The following is an 18909-nucleotide window of genomic DNA, read 5'->3' on the forward strand; positions in this document are numbered from 1 at the left end:
AGTGTTGAATCAACTTCCGCTAAAAACAAGTTGTAGTCCTAACAACTAAAGCGAAAGTTGATTCAACATTGTAGCTCGTGTTGAGCCAACCTCTACTTCGAAAGGTTGATTCAACAGTATTTTATCAGATAGATGCAACACAAACGCACTTATTGATACTACAGAACTGTTTTGTTGAAAATACTATTTTATCTCGGTTGATACTACAAAACATTTTGAGTATTCCCAATAAAATTAGTATATGTTGACACAACAAAACTGCTTTGTTGAAAATACTATTGATTCTAGGTTAATACAACACCAAGACACTTATTGCCTCAACAAAACTACACTGTTAATTTTATAATTTAATTGAGGTTAATTTAACAAAACATACATGTAGATCTAACTATTACAAGATAAGTTGGTTCAACATTGCAGGACTGTTAACCCTACCCTTTTTTTTAAGTACATTTAACCTTTAAAGCGGGTAATATCAACATCAATACATTTGATTGAATCAACACAACGAGTTTGTTAAAATTACCATTTAATCGAAGTCAACCCAACCTATGCTTTAAAGGTTAATTCAACATTAAGATTAGGTATTTTTAACACTAACGCACTCATTGACATAACAAAACTGTTTTGTTGAAAATACTATTTTATCTAGGTTGATACTACAAAAAATTTTGAGTATTCCCAATAAAATTAGTATATGTTGACACAACAAAACTGCTTTGTTGAAAATACTATTGATTCTAGGTTAATACAACACCAAGACACTTATTGCCTCAACAAAAATACACTGTTAGTTTTATTATTTAATCGAGGTTAATTCAACAAAACATACATGTAGACCTAACTATTACAGCCAAAGTTGTTTCAACAGTGCAGGACTGTTAACCCTACCTCTTTTTGAAAGTACATTTAACCTATAAATCAGGTAAATTCAACACCAAAACATTGATTGAATCAACACCACGATTTTGTTGGCTGTATTTAAAATATATTGGGTTGAGCCAACAATATAGTAAGAGTTGATCCAATATAGTAACTCGGTTAACACAACCTTGAGTAAAAGGGTTAATCTAACATTAAAAACACGTAGATTTTACTGACATGGTTTGTTATTTTTACAGGTTTGCACCAAGTGCAAACTAGTAAAACTAACCATTGAAAGTAAATAGATTCAACACTAACATACTTGTATTTTTAACATTTCAAGTACGTTAAACCAAACCTTGTTAGAGAGTTAATTTTACTGTCATGGTTTGTTGTTTTTACAGGTTTGCACCAAGTGCAAACTAGTAAAACTAACCATTGAAAGTAAGTAGGTTCAACACAAACATACTTGTGTTTTTAACATTTCAAGTGCGTTAAACCAAACCTTGTTAGAGAGTTAATTTTACTGTCATGGTTTGTTGTTTTTACAGGTTTGCACCAAGTGCAAACTAGTAAAACTAACAAAAATGTAAAGGTTAAGTAATGAATTAATAGTTTGCTAGACGGTTAAATTAACCATTGTGCTACTTGTAAAAACAACTAAAAATCGAAGGGTTGGTGCTATATCAACCCCTTGTTAGAGGGTTAATTTTACCATTATATTGAAATGTTGAATCAACAAATATGCAATAAGTTGAAGTTACCGTAACTGATCAACAATACAGTTTTTGTTGATTCAACAAAACTCAAGGGTAGGTGCTATATTAACCCATAAATTTTGTTGAAATATGGTAAAACCAACTAAAAAATTCTTTCAGTGTATAATTAAAAATAATAGTTATTTGTTTTACAAGGGGGCAAAGTTGTTGTTTAACCGCTCGTGCTAATATTGATACCCGAGCAAGCGAAACATTCCAAAATTGAACCACGAGTGTAGCGAGTGGTTCGAAAAGTGGAATCTTGAGCGTTGCGAGGGTTTCAAGTTTCAAAGCACGAAGGTTAAACAAAATTTGCCCCCGAGTGAAACACAAAATTTTTCACCACACCAACTCGAACCAAATATTAAATGTAAAATATCAAACAACATCAAATCCAAAGGACTGTTATTAAATATTTATTATCCAAAATCATCATTTAAAAGTGAATTCTACCAGCAAACATAAGAAAACAACTCAAAATTTGCATTTGATTACTTTGCCTCACATGTGAATAAAATGCAACTTTGCTATCGGTTTTTGAAGTGCAAAGTAAGCCTTTCCGAGTTGGTGTGGTGAAAATTTTATTTTCTTCAGTCATGGGCAAGTATGGCGTCTTTTATTTTAAAATAAACAAAAAATGATGAAACGTCCAACTTAAGCAGCTACAAAGCTCTTGTTTTTGGCAATATGTTGCCAGTGTTTAGAAACATGATAAATAATACTTCTTTTACAGGGTTTATGGTATATTATAGCCCATTATTGATGCCATGTCCATCAGAATCAGAATAAGAGTTATTTTATTTGCCAGATTACATAAAACAACATTGGGGCGTTTATGTTTATTATAGCGTGATTGCGAAATTTTATATAGGTACCTAAAATGGGAGCCTTATTCTGGTTTGTACTAGCTTGTTTCTCGTTATAGTCCGATCGGAATGAGAGCTTCGAACGCTTTGGGTACGAAATTGGGCATGTTTGATTGAAGGGTGAGGCATGGGTTCGCAATTTGCTGCGTAATCGCGTTGTGGGTAAGGCACGGAAGGACCGTGGGCACACCGCGCGTTAAGGCCAACCCACACTAGCGCCTTTTGAGCGTCGAAGTTTAGTCAGCGCTCTGGAACATGGTGTCACTGCGCAGTTGCGACAACCTTGCGTCGAGTAGAGTTGACTAGACGCCGACGCTCGAGGCGGCTGTGTGGGGTGGCCCTAAAACGTACGAGTACTCACCGCCGTGCGGCGCGCAGCCGCGGGGCGGCAAGTTTTCAACATTAAAAATGGCGGCCAGGTATGCGCGGCATGCATAGGCATGCGCGGTTGTCGGAGACTCCCATTTTGAGGTATCTTGTTTTTTGAGGGGCTTTTTCGGTATTTAATTAAAACACAGTAGGTACCTACCTAACTTTGCTATTACTGAGACGGCCGGAAAACCTTGACACATTTTGTAAAGAGTCGCAGCAGTGCGCATCGGATAGGACCAAATAGGTGGAAAGAGGGGAGGCCTTTGCCCAACAGTGGGGCATTACTATAGACTAATAAAAAAAAACTTTGGTCATCGCTCCCAGAATCCACATTTTTAAAAAGAAATACTGATTCTCGGCGCTTGTTTATATTTTTGCTATCAAGTATATATTTTTACCATTTATTAAGTACATCAAACGGTCAGTACCTCAGTGTGCACACGGGCTCACGCAACATTTCACGCTCGATCGCACGTCACACTGATGCGTATTACGTTTCCATAAGTAATTTTACACTTGATATAATATGTAGGACCCTATTCAATCCGATACAGTTTCATCGTGACGCAGCTTTCCAGCGAGAAATTATTTTCTTTTCCTTGATTTTTTTCGATGTTATTTATTATATTAGGTCAGTAAATGAATGCTCAAAAAATGTTGTAGAGGGAAATGCTAGGAACACAATTTTTGACTCCGTAACTTTGTTTAGACTAGTTAGGAGGTGAACATATCAAAAGTCCCCGGCTGTAGCCCCGGTGCTGCGGGGTAGAGGGGGGTAAGAAGGTCGAATTTTTCGGTTTTTCATTGATATCTTGGAAACTTTGCATCTTAGCGACATGACTACTAAGACAAACCGAAAGCTCATAAAATTAGTTACAAGTTTTATCAAGTCAAGTTTTTCGATATCTTGAATAGTTTTTGAGATACCCGCTCTTGAAAGTTTATTTAGGGATTTTAATTTTATCTTGATATCTACATCAGTGATGCTGTTAGGCCATGTTTGGTATCATTTTCGTATAAATCGGGGGTGCTGAATTCATTTATGGTATCACATTGACACTATTCCGAAGTAAAACCAAAATTAAAAAAAATATATTTTTAAAAATCCCTCTTCACGCTTAAACCGCTGAACCAATTTCGTTGAAATTTTGTATAGAAATAGTTTCAGTCTCGACACAGGACATAGGATGGTTTTTATAAGCAAAAGCATCTTTTGAGAATGTGAAAAGTGGGGTGGTAGTTTGTATGAGGAGTCAATAACCGCTGAACCGGTTTAGGTGAAATTTAGGATGGTACACATCTGTGATTTAGATGAAAATGATACCTAACATGACTTCAAACCTTACCTTAAGCAGTATTTACCTCAGGAATTCAGTTTCGTCGACGAAGTTGAATTCCTCCCATACTCCATTTCACAACTTTAAAGGATGATTATTGAGATAAAAAGTATCTTATGTCCTGTCTTGGGACTCGAAATATCTGTATACCAAATTACAATTAAATTGGTTGAGCGGTTTAAGCGTGAAGAGGAATTTAAAAAAAAAGGTATTTGTTTAAAGTTTATATGTTTTTTCTAAGGAATGGTGTCAATGTGATACCAAAAATGAATTCAGCACCCCCGATTTATACGAAAATGATACCAAACACGGCCTAGCAGCTTCACTAATGTAGATATCAAGATAAAATTGAAAGCCCTAAATAAACTTTCAAGAGCGGATATCTCAAAAACTATTCAAGATATCGAAAAACTTGACTGAATAAAACTTGTAACAAATTTTATCAGCTTTTGGTTTGTCTCAGTAGTCATGTCGCTAAGACGCAAAGTTTCCAAGATATTAGTGAAAAACCGAAAAATGAGACCTTCTTTCCCCCCTCTCCCCCCCAGCACCGGGGCTACGGCCGGGGACTTTTGATATGTTCACCTCCTAACTAGTCCAAACAAAGTAACCGAGTCAAAAATTGTGTTCCTAGCATTTCCCTCTATAACTTCTTATTTCTTGGCCTATATAGGCGGTGGTGGCCGAGTGGATATGACGCCCGACTTTCAATCTGGAGGTCGCGGGTTCAAATCCTGGCTCGTACCAATGAGTTTTTCGGAACTTATGTACGAAATATCATTTGATATTTACCACTAGCTTTTCGGTGAAGGAAAACATCGTGAGGAAACCTGCATACATCTGCGAAGAAATTCAAAGGTGTATGTGAAGTCCCCAATCCGCATTGGGCTAGCGTGGGGACTATAGCCCAAACCCTCTCGTGCTGAGTGCCTGAGAGGAGGCCTGTGCCCAGCAGTGGGACGTATATAGGCTAAATTATTATATTATATTATTATTTATTATATTGAGATCGCTACATTTGTAAAAATAATAGATGATGGAGATAAATTGAATCTTTAAAAATGATGCGTGTAGTGAGAAAAACGGCTAGTAAAGTAACAAAATCTGTCGGTCCGATTCGGACTTTAAGATACGTCAAATATTTGGTACTTACGTCAAATACGATATGGATTAGATGTGGCTAACGCCTTGGTTCTATTAGCTACCCCGTCACACCACTGAAGGGATTGGTATTTTCTCTTTAGTACCTGTATGACATATATTTTAAATTTGAAATGAATAACGCTTCAACATCGGTTGTAAAATATCAAACGCACAATTTCCTGAAGCGCCAAAAAGGTGGTAGGTACCTGGCGCAGCTGCCCGCCGCTGCAACCTCCAGATAATCCCATTTTAATTAAACGCGCCTCGGATTTACCGGCGAGATTAATCAAGAGGCTCCTCAGAAGCCTCCCTTCTAGAGATGGGCCGTGGGAATTATTCCCGAGTGGTAATATTTCTAGAAAGTGCCCCGGAATATTCCCGGTCATAAGAATACGAGTATATTGGATAACTTTGGTGGGTGTAAAATGAAATTGAATATAATTTTAAATATACTATTATTTAAAAAAAGTAAATCATATGCACATAGGGTGACTTCTATAATTATTGGCCATTACATAGTAATTGGCCTTTCCTAACAAATCAGAGAGACAGCTAATTGAAGCCTTATTGTTATCTAAGCGTGGCCAATTACTATGTAGTAGCCAATATAAATAGGTAGCAGTCACCATGTAATTTTTTTCTGGATATATGGGTATAGACCCTGAATTTTTTTCTTGTAGCTAATTTTTACAATACAACAAAATTGGTTACAAGTATACACTGAAGTTTTATAATAATTATATTTAATAGCATGTACTTATCTATCGAATAGGAAGCAGTGGTGGCCGAGTGGATATGACGTCTGACTTTCAATCCGGAGGTCGCGGGTTCAAATCCTGGCTCGTACCAATGAGTTTTTCGGAACTTATGTACGAAAGATCATTTGATATTTACCACTAGCTTTTCGGTGAAGGAAAACATCGTGAGGAAACCTGCATACATCTGCGAAGAAATTCAAAGGTGTATGTGAAGTCCCCAATCCGCATTGGGCTAGCGTGGGGACTATAGCCCAAGCCCTCTCTCGCATGAGAGGAGGCCTGTGCTCAGCAGTGGGTAGCAGTAGCCTATATAGGTATATAGGCTGAAATGATGATGAATGACTTATCTATCTATATTACCTATAAATATCACTCAAAAGTTACGTTTGTTTTGTGTTTTTTCTCACTGCACCCACATTTACGCTTTTCTGTTTTGCCCTATGGTTGACTGGTAGAGAATGCCAATAGTGGCAATAAGGTGCCTGTTGTATTTTTTTATATGCAAAAAAGTTTAAAATTAAAAAAATATATAATAAAACAAAACTGAATTATTTTTCGAATATGTCTGATGATTTTAATGTGTCGTTAGGGAATTATTCAGGGCTATAACCACAAAAATCGAAGTTCGCAAATTGCGGGTAGTTTTCTCTGTCAGTCTTATTACGCCTTCATTAGAGTAAAAGAGAAAGATCCCCGCAATTTGCGAATTTCGGTTTTGGCCGTAGCCCCTTAGGGAACAGAAGAATATTCTGAGGAATTCAATTACAGCACATCACTACTCTCGCGTCCTTGAATCAAATTACATCACAATAACGACTCAACTCGAACTTGCCCGGAATCCCCATTATACGCTTCAAAGAAATAGTCGACATACCCCTCCGCTGATTAGCTACGACACCCTGTGGGACAATTCGAATGTCGCTACTCTGATATCAGAATGACATTTAACTGATGTCAGTCAGCATTCGCTCTTATTTGGTCGTACATAACGTCGCCATCAGATATATCGCAGCACCCGAGGTGCTCCAAAAAGATCTGCACACTCACTTCAACGCCCTGACAATTGAATAGGGGGCATAGGGGCGTCTTCAGATATTTGTGATCACCTTGGCCGCTATGTTATATTTGATGGCGACGGTACCTTTTTTTTAAAAGTTGATAACACATTTATTACGTTAAATAATACAATTTTAAACGTATTTAAAAAACAGTTGTGCGGTAGAAAGAAGAGAAATCTAATCTTCAAGGATGGATATTCCACAGCCGTCTGCAGATCCAAATCTTTCTATCCTTCTTCTCGTTCCTCTAATTCTTAGAGAGACCGCTCTGATGATTGATATTTTTATTTTGACTTTGATCCAGTTGATTATTTGTGAGTATGGTTTGGACCATTTTTCATGGAGCTTAAGGGATGTTCTTTTTATGAAGGATTCATATTCCGTTCCGACAGCGCCATCACAGGAGACCACAAGGGGAGTGAATGTACATTGGCGCGGGTGAGACGCACGATAGCTAAATAATATGATCCAAGTATCATTCTGATGTCAGTGTACGTTCGAATCGGCCTGTGTCTTTTCATCAATGTTAAGGTCCAGGGTAAACTATTTGGTCTCAAATTGAAGATCTTAGGACACGGATTTTACCTGCTAGACGGAGCATATGAAATTAATTCTGCTGTTCACTAAACTTATAAGCGCTTTCATGCGCTAATAGTTAGAATGCTGTACATCTTTCATATCAATCGTTTGTTTATCATATTAATCATTTCATATTAATCATTGAACATTTTAACCAACTAAATTCAAATTTCTCGTAGACCACTGTAGATTTGGAACGTTACTTTTTTGTCTGAATTGGTAATCTTTAGAGCTTGAGCTGATGATGGAATAGCAAGTTACAATATAATAACAAGTTACCACAAAAATAACTAAATGACTACAACAGAGATTATTGCTCCCAGAAACGCTTGCTGACGTATAAAAATGATGATATTATTACTGAAAGTGTCTGACTCTAATCATAATATTAATAGCAGTACAAGTGCGATCACAGTTTCTTCTATCCTTTTATTTCGAGTACGTTTTTATTTACAGTGCGGGATCTATGAGACGTAATTAATACCTTTGGATGATCTTTAGTTCTGATATCTAAAGGTGTTTGTATTCACTACTCTCAGATCAAAGATAACTTACAATGTTCATTCCCTTAATGCTTCTAGCAATTTAATCAAGGTCTACTAGGTGTGAGATGCTGTTTCCTTGTCTTGGATCTCAGATTAGTTCTGGTTCTTGACTTGATCTTAGGTATTTGAAATAAAACACAAAGGTTTCTGTGAATTATCAAAGTTCGTAAATTGCGTGGAAATTTCGAACTAACATAGTAATTCGAACTTTAAGATACGTCAATTAAGATCTAGAAACGACATGGAATAGATGTGTTAGTGTCAAAACTGACATGTGTGTTTGAAGAGACGTCACATTTGATACTGACATATCTTATCCATATCGTTTCTAAGCCCTCCTATGTGTATACGTACAACACAGCCGGTCAACTCTACTGCCGTGAATGTGACAGAGTTTTTAAGAACAAGTTTGGCCTGGCCAGCCACATTAATTGCTGAGGTCGCCGTCATCGAAAACGATGTGGAGGACTATATATATATCGTTTCTAGATCTATTAACTGACGTATCTTAAAGTTCGAATCGGGCCGTCTGTCCTATTGTAAGCAGACGTAAGCAAGACCCAACTCGTTCCACTTCCGAAATTTGTCTTTGTGACATCTTAGAAACGTCGGGCTGAAAGTCATCGGGAATAATCCAAAGAATGACTGAGTGAAAGTTGCGGCGTGTTGCTCGCTCACTAACGAGCGAGACTGTTCTTATTGCTTTCATAAGCGCAAGCGATTTGAGTTTAAATGGACCTGTATATCATGACCTCGAGGTGAACACCAGTGCAAGATTCAATAAAGGCCAGAGCACACCGGCTGCGTGTGAGTAGCCGTGCAGGTGCCCGTGCTCGTGCGCTAATACATTAGAGCCGTGCAAGCACGTCACGCAAGCGGTGTGCCGTCTCTCATAAGCATCAGTATATTACAACGTATCGTAAGTAGCCAATGCTCTTAGAATACAGTATGTCGTCGGCTTAAGTCGCAAACCTCGGAACTCCTCCGGGGGAGTTACGAGGTTTATGATGTGCACAATCTCCGACCATTTTCTTCAGCCTTTGCCAGAGCACACCTGTTATGTATGCGTAGTCGTGCACAAATTTTCACACATCGCGCAAGCCGTGTGTTGTCTCTCATAAGGATCTGTACTGTATATTAAGCACACATACACGTGCACGTTTACGCACACTCACAACCGGCGTGCACAGGCCTGAAAAGTGAAAGTGAGCGCCGCCTTGCCACTAGCTCGGGCACAAACATGCCAGCCTGCACTCGGGGCTAGCAAGCAAACAGATTACTCGTAGCTTGGCAGGCGATTGGAATAGCAGCCTAGGAACTTGCAGCTAGAAATATTCCAACATTTCATCAAATATTCCCTTTCCTCGCTACTTTTGCGCTAACTTCTCCATTGTGCTGTATCGTATAAATTATACTCTAGATATATGTAGTTATACATATATGCACCTAATACGATACAGAATTAGTAGGTATATATACCTTTTGATTTTTCATACAATAAATTACCTACAATCATATATTTCAAGTATTTTATATTTTAAAAATATTTAAAATTTTATAGGGTCACAGGAGTTTTACAGTGCCAATTTCCTATACCAATTTCAGAAAACTAAAAAGAAATAATCCCAAAGTCAGCAAACTTACGGCGTACAGTCTCCACTGTATTAGCCGTAAATGTAAATATTTAAAGTGCCGCTGCAGACGGTGGTAATAAGGATTTACGGCGCTGAACGTATCGCCCGCTGCTGACTGTACCTACGAGTACAAGATCTGCTTGTCGTAAACTCGGAAACAATACACATAGGTATCGACTTTTGGTCGATTTATAATACAGGGTGATTTCGGGGTCGTGGAGCAAGAGAGCCAGACATCATACAGAATCCAAAGATGAGCCTAATGATGTTGTTAATTATTGTTTATCACCAATAATGATGATTATTTGCCAGATGACAAGTAGGAAAAAACATTTTTGCATACAATTTGGTGACCCTACTCAATGTGACGTCTTGTCGCTTTCCATACAGCGTATGTCAAAAGTCATAGGGTGACCATAATTACTTAGTATAACATTAATTTTTCTTTAAAAATATGAATAATTAAAGTAATTATCTTTTAATCAAATACTACCATATGATAATGTGGATCATTTACAGAGTCAGAAAAAGTGGTTCTGGATCACGACTCAACCCTGTATACCTAGGTATCGTCATAGCTTCTGGCTTCTATCCGCGAATGCATGTGCATAGAATTAGTATTTTTATAAGGCAACATAAATGCCAGAATTGCTGATAATGATAACTTAAGGATGATTCACGCTAGAACGGTCCGAATCCAGGCCGATGCGTCCGACACTTCAGTTTTCTATAGAAAACATCAGAAACGTACAGCATTTTTTCACAAACTGACTTGTTTTCACAACTCAACTAACAAAGAAAGTTCGATTTGCCCTACAATTTTTCTTACAACGATTGCTAAAAATATCTATTCATACGAATATTATCAAGTATACCTGTTGAAATCCTCTTAGACCTTATTTTATCACCAAGTAATGATTTCTAAGGCCTTGTAAGCATCTTTAGAAAGCTTTCTTCACTAGTACTCAGACATTCTGTAATAATTGGGACTAGCGATAATAGGCACTCTGATATTACTTGGGCAAAGTAACCTTCTTATCTTGAAAGGCAAGGGCTAATGTACTCTTGGGCAGTAATTTCAGAATAAGAAAGCTATACTTATTCCTCTCTCTGTCTAACATTAATGCTGCAATAGTAATGCAGCTGCAGTTGTCATCCAAACGTCATCTTTATGGTAACATTCCATTTCTAACCGCAGCTGCACTACCGGTACTGAACGCGTCGCTGTCATTGTCAATTCACATAGTAAAATGAACAGTTGTGCAGCTGTCGTTGGAAATGGACTGTCACCTTTACATAACATTTATAGGTACTTATACAGATTAACCTATTACAAGGTATTATTTATGTCTCTAAACCTGTATATTTTGAATATAAATGCATTTCGGATCGTGATCCAGAGCACTGCAATATAATATTCGATATCGTAATATCTCGAGCTCAACCGGGTGACAAGCTCGCTTCGCAGAAAATAAACCGCTCTAAAGATAGTTTAAGTAACTTGCTTGGGACTCAGATATTTGCGCTAAGCTAAATCTAGAATGGGCGTCTGCTAGAGAAATCTAAATAGGTTGATTGAAAACGATTAAAAGGGCGTAAGTTCAAGCTGTACAGTAATATACAAGCTGAATAAACCGTGTGATTGTCAGGTACTTACAGACTAAATAATAGCGTAAGCGTCAACCGCCATAAGATACCCTTTGCCGTGGAACGTCACCAATATGAAAGAAACTGTCTAGAAACGCAAATTTTCTGCAGATTTGCAAATAAAGGAGTTTTTTTTCTGTCCTTGACTGATATTTGCACTATTACATGTTATACATTACATGTCATGTTATACATTGTATATTTGTCAACATGTTTTTGTCATCTGCGTTTGTGTGTCATAAATAAATGTATTTCTATTCTATTCTATTCTACATGATCATATTTTATTTATGACGAGTTTCTTCTATCAGTTATCAACTCCAGCATTGCGCTATGACTAGCTACCTACATAATTTACGACAAGGCTATTTTACACGTACATTATATATACTTAGAGATGCTGTTACTTTTTTGTGATAATAATATGATTTTCTGGAGAACAGTGACTTCCTTTTTCAACAAAAATAAAACAGAGAAAATGGTATCTTTCTTCATTAATGTGTGTTTATTGTCCTGTCCCTTTTGTAACCAATGACTCCAAATCTACCACAACATAATGTATTATACTTAAAGTATCAACTGACCTTTTATTGAAGGAAAAAAATAATAATTCACCGCTTCCCATAAAACTCTTACTTGTAACCTTTTGGAATACCAGTCCAATCATTATCAACTAACTGAGCTACGGAAGCTTACCAGTACTTGCGAATCTTTCCATTCCCTTAATATGTCTGAACACCTTTTTAGTACCGCTCGCAGACATCAACTTGATAAAAAACAATGGGTTGCACTCCGGGAGTGCCGGCAGAAGTGAAAACCCAATGACATTGTAACAGTTTTTCGATCAGGTCACGTCTTCCTACGAAGCGTCTTACGTCTTACGCTCTCGCGAGTTTAAAATTTTTTCCCCATCATAAAAAGTGCACAGCGCCGCTAAAGAAGTTTTCACTTCAAAAGTAGTTTGCCACTGACCTGTTCTCTTCTCAGGATCCCGGAACAGCACGTCGTCGAGCCGCGCGGGTGCGCTGCGGCCCTTCCCGTTCACCGCGACGGCTTCCAGCCGGAACCTCACGTCCCACTCCAGACCCCGCACCGTCCATGAGGGCTCGTCTGACGACAGGTTCACTCTGCGAATTAACACGTAGTTGAGTGTTTAACAATTCAGTTGGACATCAGTAGGGTGGCAAGGAACTTTTCAAGAGATATAGGGCCCGATTCGGATTTTGAAATAGACATCTATTAGACATCACCAAGATACGATAACGATATGTTTAAGAGTTAACTTGTCAAATTCGACATTTGCGCGATTCTGGAGATACTCTTGAACGATTTCCACAGGATATGACTTAGAGATCCAATTCACATCTAATGGATATCTTACACTATGTAACGTAAAAGTGACATTGGTTGCCCGAATTACGCTGCAAAAGAGAACTAGTTGATATCTAAACTATAACGTATCTAGAAAGGATCTAGTACCTGTCGTCTCTTGTGAATATCTTGAAGTTCGAATACGGCAGTTAGTCACGATCATAAAAATTGTGCATTGTTGAGAATTTAAATAACATAGAATTAAAAGATTTAGTGAACTCGGCGCCGTTGACTGGACGGAAACGGCTTTGGACAGAGTAGCATTGCGGTATCTGATGTCGGAGGCCAAGTATTCGGGTCGTTGCGCCACAGCAGTAGGTAGTCGTAGTAATGAGATTAATCCTAGAAACCTAGTTAGATTACGCCAACGTGTTCAAGTGAAAGAGCATTACCTATACCAAAAATATAGTTCACCCATTGAGTAATTATTACTATAGAGAAGTCATAACAAACAATGAAATTGTCGCAATCACAACCTGTAATATATAACCAAGACGTCGTAAGCGCCGTAAAATTCATGGCGCTTACGCGTTAAGGTCCCGGGATTCACGCTCCGCTTCCATAGTTTGTTGTCATAATAGGTAACAACAACTCAATGGCGCAAAATACTGGTTCTCTGTGTCGGTTCTATACATAGTAATAATAGTTCAATAAGTTCACCACGGTTGTCAGAAACCTTCCAGTCTTTACATATTATATTCTGAGTGAAAAGTTTTGTTCAGCATTGGATGCCTTAAGCCTGATGATGATCAGCGTGTACAAAAAGTAACAATGGTTATGAATAGCGTACCCTAAAATATATTACGATAAAGAATACTTTACGAGCGGATTTCTCTTTAAGTATCACCCGAAAGCCGTTATGTACCGGTAATCTACGAGTCCACTCGCACTCCGGTATTCGGTAATTAAATTTCTATACAAAACGGGGTGATAAACGCCGCCTTTCATTTATCCCCGCGCGCAGCTGCGGCAAATCCATCTTGTTACTTTTCGGCCCACGGCTCGTCACTACGAGCCTTTCTGTTCACAAAATACCGTGTATACGACTACAAGTCTAACTATAACCTAACTATACTATACTACACTACACTATACTATAGTCTAACTAGTCTATCTGTGTAATGTCCTATAATATTTATTATTTATTTATTTACAAATCTTATCTTTGCTTTTATCTTTGCTTTTTAAATAGACCGGACATGCATTCCAATGGACATCGAAACTTCTGACATAGGTGTCAATAGTCGAAGCATTTGGCCGATGTGTATATTGACCGAGATGTACAGTCAGCAGCAGAAGTTGCTAAGCGGGCGAGGTGTTCAAAATGGTCTTGACGCGACTTTATTGTTAAGGTTATATGAGCGTGTCACGGTAATTGGGAACACCTCGCCCGCTTAGTACCTTCTGCTGTTGACTGTAGATAATGTATATTTTTTTACTGGTCGTCATCAGCAAATATACTGTCAGGGGATAGAGAAGAAACTGGTATCAAATATTTATAATGCACACATTGCGATGTGCCTGTGCCTCGTTGTGCGCATGGTCTAATTTAGCAGCCCTTGGGCCTTAACACTGAAGATTTTAAGCTGTGATCATGGTTCTGGCTTAATGGTCCACCATGCCGATATTTACAGAAGGCGCTGTGAACAACAGACGTGTACCTATAATATCGGGACGACATCCCACACCTGTGCGGGATAACCGCGCTGTCAACAAAACACCGCTAAATATTCAAATAAGCACTCACGTCGTCAGGTCAAATGAGACAAGTTTAGGGAAGGTTTTTGTTTCAGAAAAACAATTAAAAAATGCCGACGCTCAGGTTACATTGACAAAATGAAACCGTGCTTTGATCCGTTACTTTAATTTGGATCATCAGTTTTGCGGATGTGACTGAAATTTAAATTAAAGGCAGAAGTATTTAATCTCATAAAACTCAGTGAGATTTTTGCGTTATTGAAATCAGAAACTCCTTTCATTTCTATGAGTTTGAAACTTGATTTTAATCTGTAAATACTTGTAGAACTGAATCAGGGACAATACGCGTAGATCAAGTCAAATATAATTTAATCCTCATCAGAATAAAAAGTGAAAAATCGCACAGTTGTTTGCAAAAATGCTCCCAAAGTTACTTAGATTTCTGCAAGCGTAGAATACAGTCTAAGTTTTCATACACCGTTCTACAGAATATTGTATGGGAATACTCATTTCACCGCGACTCGCACACCTGACACCCGTTCAAATAAACCGCTCCCCATATCCCGCGAAGTTCTCGATCAAAAGTTGGCATTATTATGCAACTTGCCTGCGGTGTTGCCCGGGGGAACAAATTCTGAAGCGAATTACTGATCTGGCCCTTATCGGGTAGACAATAGACGTAGGTGGCACGTGTAGTATATGATATTCATTTGTTTCTACCCACGATTAAATAGAGACCAAATTTAATTCATAACTTTATTTTAATTAAATAACTTTCGTGTGACTCAGACATATTAAAATACAGGAAAGGTGAATAATTTGATTGGTGTTATTGGAAAACAGAAATATGTACATTATTAGCTAATACTAGTACCTAAGTACGTACGTAGAAACACTAAAGTACCTACTAATACATATAAAGCTCTTATCTAACTTTCCAATAATTTATATATTTTATCATAATTCTTGTGTAATTAATTTAGATAACTATAACTATTGTGAACATATAGGGATCGTCCAAGAACTGTGCCTACGCGAACGTTTCGGACTTCAAAGACGCGCGTAAGGTAATTAAGATTAAATAGCAAACGCAAATAAAATTCCTGTAATTAATATTCTTTGCGACCTTCCGAAACCCTTCCTTTTGAATAAATCGTGGGCCTATCTGCGAGGCCGAGCCCGGAATGTACAATGTAGTGAATGTAAGGCCACGCTAATGATAATGCGTGAAGCGGACCTACCCATGTTGACCATGTTGGACCATGGAGCGATTTGAACTTTCCCTTTTACTTATGTGTATGGCGTTTTCCATAATTAACATGGATAAAGTTTAATGAGGCTGCTTTGAGATATTTTTGTGCCTGAAGGCCTACCGCGAACCACGTTCGACGTGTTGCCTCTCTGTCGAACTTGTAAATTCGTACGTTAGTGTGACAGGGAGGCAACACGTCTAACGTGGTTCGTGGTAAGCCCTTTGGTGCCGTCCAAAGCTCAATAAGCACACTCTATGAATTAAAAATGATACAAGCGCGAGTTTAATGGCGTTGTAAAATGAATCTTATGAACTGACCCAATAACTTAATTTCACGCAGTTGAAACATGCATTCCCTTTTTAGGTTTCCGTACCCAAAGGGTAAAAACCGGACCCTATTACTAAGACTCCGCTTTCCGTCTGTCCGTCTCATGAAAGATTATAACAAACCTTGTAGGTCTATATTATAAGAAAATGCATTTCGAATGTGTGTTCTTTTTTTAGGGTTCCGTACCCAAAGGGTAAAACGGGACCCTATTACTAAGACTTCGCTGTCCGTCCGTCCGTCCGTCCGTCCGTCCGTCCGTCCGTCCGTCCGTCCGTCCGTCCGTCCGTCCGTCCGTCCGTCCTTCCGTCCGTCTGTCACCAGGCTGTATCTCACGAACCGTGATATCTAGACAGTTGAAATTTTCACAGATGATGTATTTCTGTTGCCGCTATAACAACAAATACTAAAAACAGAATAAAATAAAGATTTAAATGGGGCTCCCATACAACAAACGTGTTTTTTGACTAAAGTTAAGCAACGTCGGGAGGGGTCAGTACTTGGATGGGTGACCGTTTTTTTTTGCTTTTTTTTGTTTTTTTTTTGCTTTATGGTACGGAACCCTTCGTGCACAAGTCAGACTCGCACTTGCCCGGTTTTTTTTATAAATTGAACTTAGTAAGCTCGCTTAGTAATTTCTAGATGAATATACAATATGTTATGCTTGTTTATCCTGGGCCTTCAATCAGTGAATCGATTCAACTAATTTAATCCTAACTTAATTGGAATTCCATATAATCGGTACGCAATCCTCACGTAATAGGTACGTGTGTTAAAGCATTAAAGCCCATTTATCCGATAGATTTATGATTTAATTCTAATACCAAATAGAAAATATTTCTACAAAAAATATTGATATTGTAATCAAAGTCGTCAAACTAATCAATTACATATCTTATCTGATATCTTTCAGAACATTAACCTTTACACCTATACAACTTATTAGAATATTATTTTTTTAATACAGTTGCTCAAAAAGTGCTACTTTACGTAGCTGTTTAGCGTGCGGAAAGTTGGTTATCTCGAACTAGTGCTTTTTACTTTTCCAATTTTTTTAAATTTATACTTGTTCCAATTCACGACTACTTATTGATGAGTGTTAATATTAGTTTCCTTTAAACGTCGTAATCAGCATAAAAACCTACCGTTAATGTAAGAATACGAAAAATATTACATATTTCATATTTAATTACTTACCTCTTCATCATTATAACACGTTTATTTTTTAATATTCAATATTGAAAATTCCGTTCTTAATAAGTTGACTGAATGGAACGGAATAGCTGCCAAACGCCCATAGATATAATATACTTAAAGACGACGTCTAACCGAGCTGTCACTGTTACCACTTTTGTTTAGTGTACGATTAACAATGTTTTTCTTATTTTTTCGCAACTGTATTAAAAAACGTCGTTCGATACACGTGCGGAAATGTCATTCTTCCGCACTAGCATCGAAATGTACTATTTTCTGTCATTGGGGATTTGTAACATTATTACTTACTAAATATAATGTATGTACATATTGTTAACTTTAAGTGTCACAACGTCTTCACAAAGTGATCTATTTGTAGAATTTGATTTTTAAGGTCAATATAAAAATGTTTACCTAACTGTTGCATAAGCTGCTATATTCAATATTTTATTGCCATGTCAAGAATCCCTTGAGGTTTACTCCTAGAATAAAATATTTGCATTTCGAATTTTCACCCAACAAAATGATTCTGAAATTTTAACCAAAGAGAATTATTAAGTCTATTTTCTTGGAATTTTGTAAGCCAAAATTCGCCTGAAGACATCGTTGTCTAAATTATGAAAGCAATGAGACTCCACCTTGTAAGTATACATACTATATATTATGTAGCTTCGATAAATTGAGAGCGACTTACATAAATCCAGTAGCACCTTAGCAGACCGCGTGGTGGTCTATGTATGATGATTTGGAAAGTCTCTGCTTTATCGACAGCTGCATATATCCATAGGGGGCACTGGGTCACTAATAAGTCTCTGGTTGATTTTCACTTAAATCGCAGCGACGGGACTCGAGATATGAATTATTTTAATCGGAGCGCGGCGCACTCGCGGCCATTGGGTTTAACGGCAGGAGAAGTTTTTTTTATCCTCGCTAGGTGGCGCGGTGGTAGGTCGCGCCGGAAGTAAAGGCTTTGAGATAAATGCAGTTGCCAGTTCAAAATATCTAGCTACAAAGTACACGAAAATATATTCTTTACTAATTGTGTTGCTTTGTATGTATAAGAAAAATACCTATTTAAATATGCATAGAAATTGATTAATACTAATCTGTTCCTCTACGGAACATGCCGCTCACCTTAAAAACACGTAGTGTCTTTTAAAAGAACACGCGAAAGTTCAACAAGATAAGAAACTTATACCTAACTTAAATGCTAACATTAAGAGTCGTAACGATTGTAGGAATTATTCTAAGGGTAAGGGACAGACCTTAACTACGGGTCTTTTGAACAAGGTGTTCCCACTTTTTAAAGTTACGACGCGAATAACTTGATCAGTGCCCGGATGGACAGCATGAACGCGCGCGAGTTTCCACTGTAGCGGCGGCAAGTGGTCATCGCATACCACAACAACAGTGCCTTCACGGATGGCGGGACCGCGATCTTGAAGCCACTTTGTACTCTGTTGCAGTTGATGGAGATATTCACGACTCCATCTACGCCAGAAATGCTG

At 37.9% G+C, this 18909-nt stretch overlaps 1 protein-coding gene across 1 annotated transcript in view; it reads right to left on the minus strand.

Annotated features, from left to right (window-relative positions):
• LOC134664041 (nephrin) overlaps positions 1–18909 on the minus strand; it is a 586846-nt gene that overhangs the window by 78640 nt on the left and 489297 nt on the right. The window contains exon 14 of the mRNA XM_063520605.1: positions 12534–12688. Within this exon, the coding sequence (XP_063376675.1) occupies positions 12534–12688 (155 nt within the window). The remainder of the gene's footprint in view (positions 1–12533; positions 12689–18909) is intronic.

This window comes from Cydia fagiglandana, chromosome 4, assembly GCF_963556715.1.
Source record: "Cydia fagiglandana chromosome 4, ilCydFagi1.1, whole genome shotgun sequence".
NCBI classification, from domain to species: domain Eukaryota; kingdom Metazoa; phylum Arthropoda; class Insecta; order Lepidoptera; family Tortricidae; genus Cydia; species Cydia fagiglandana.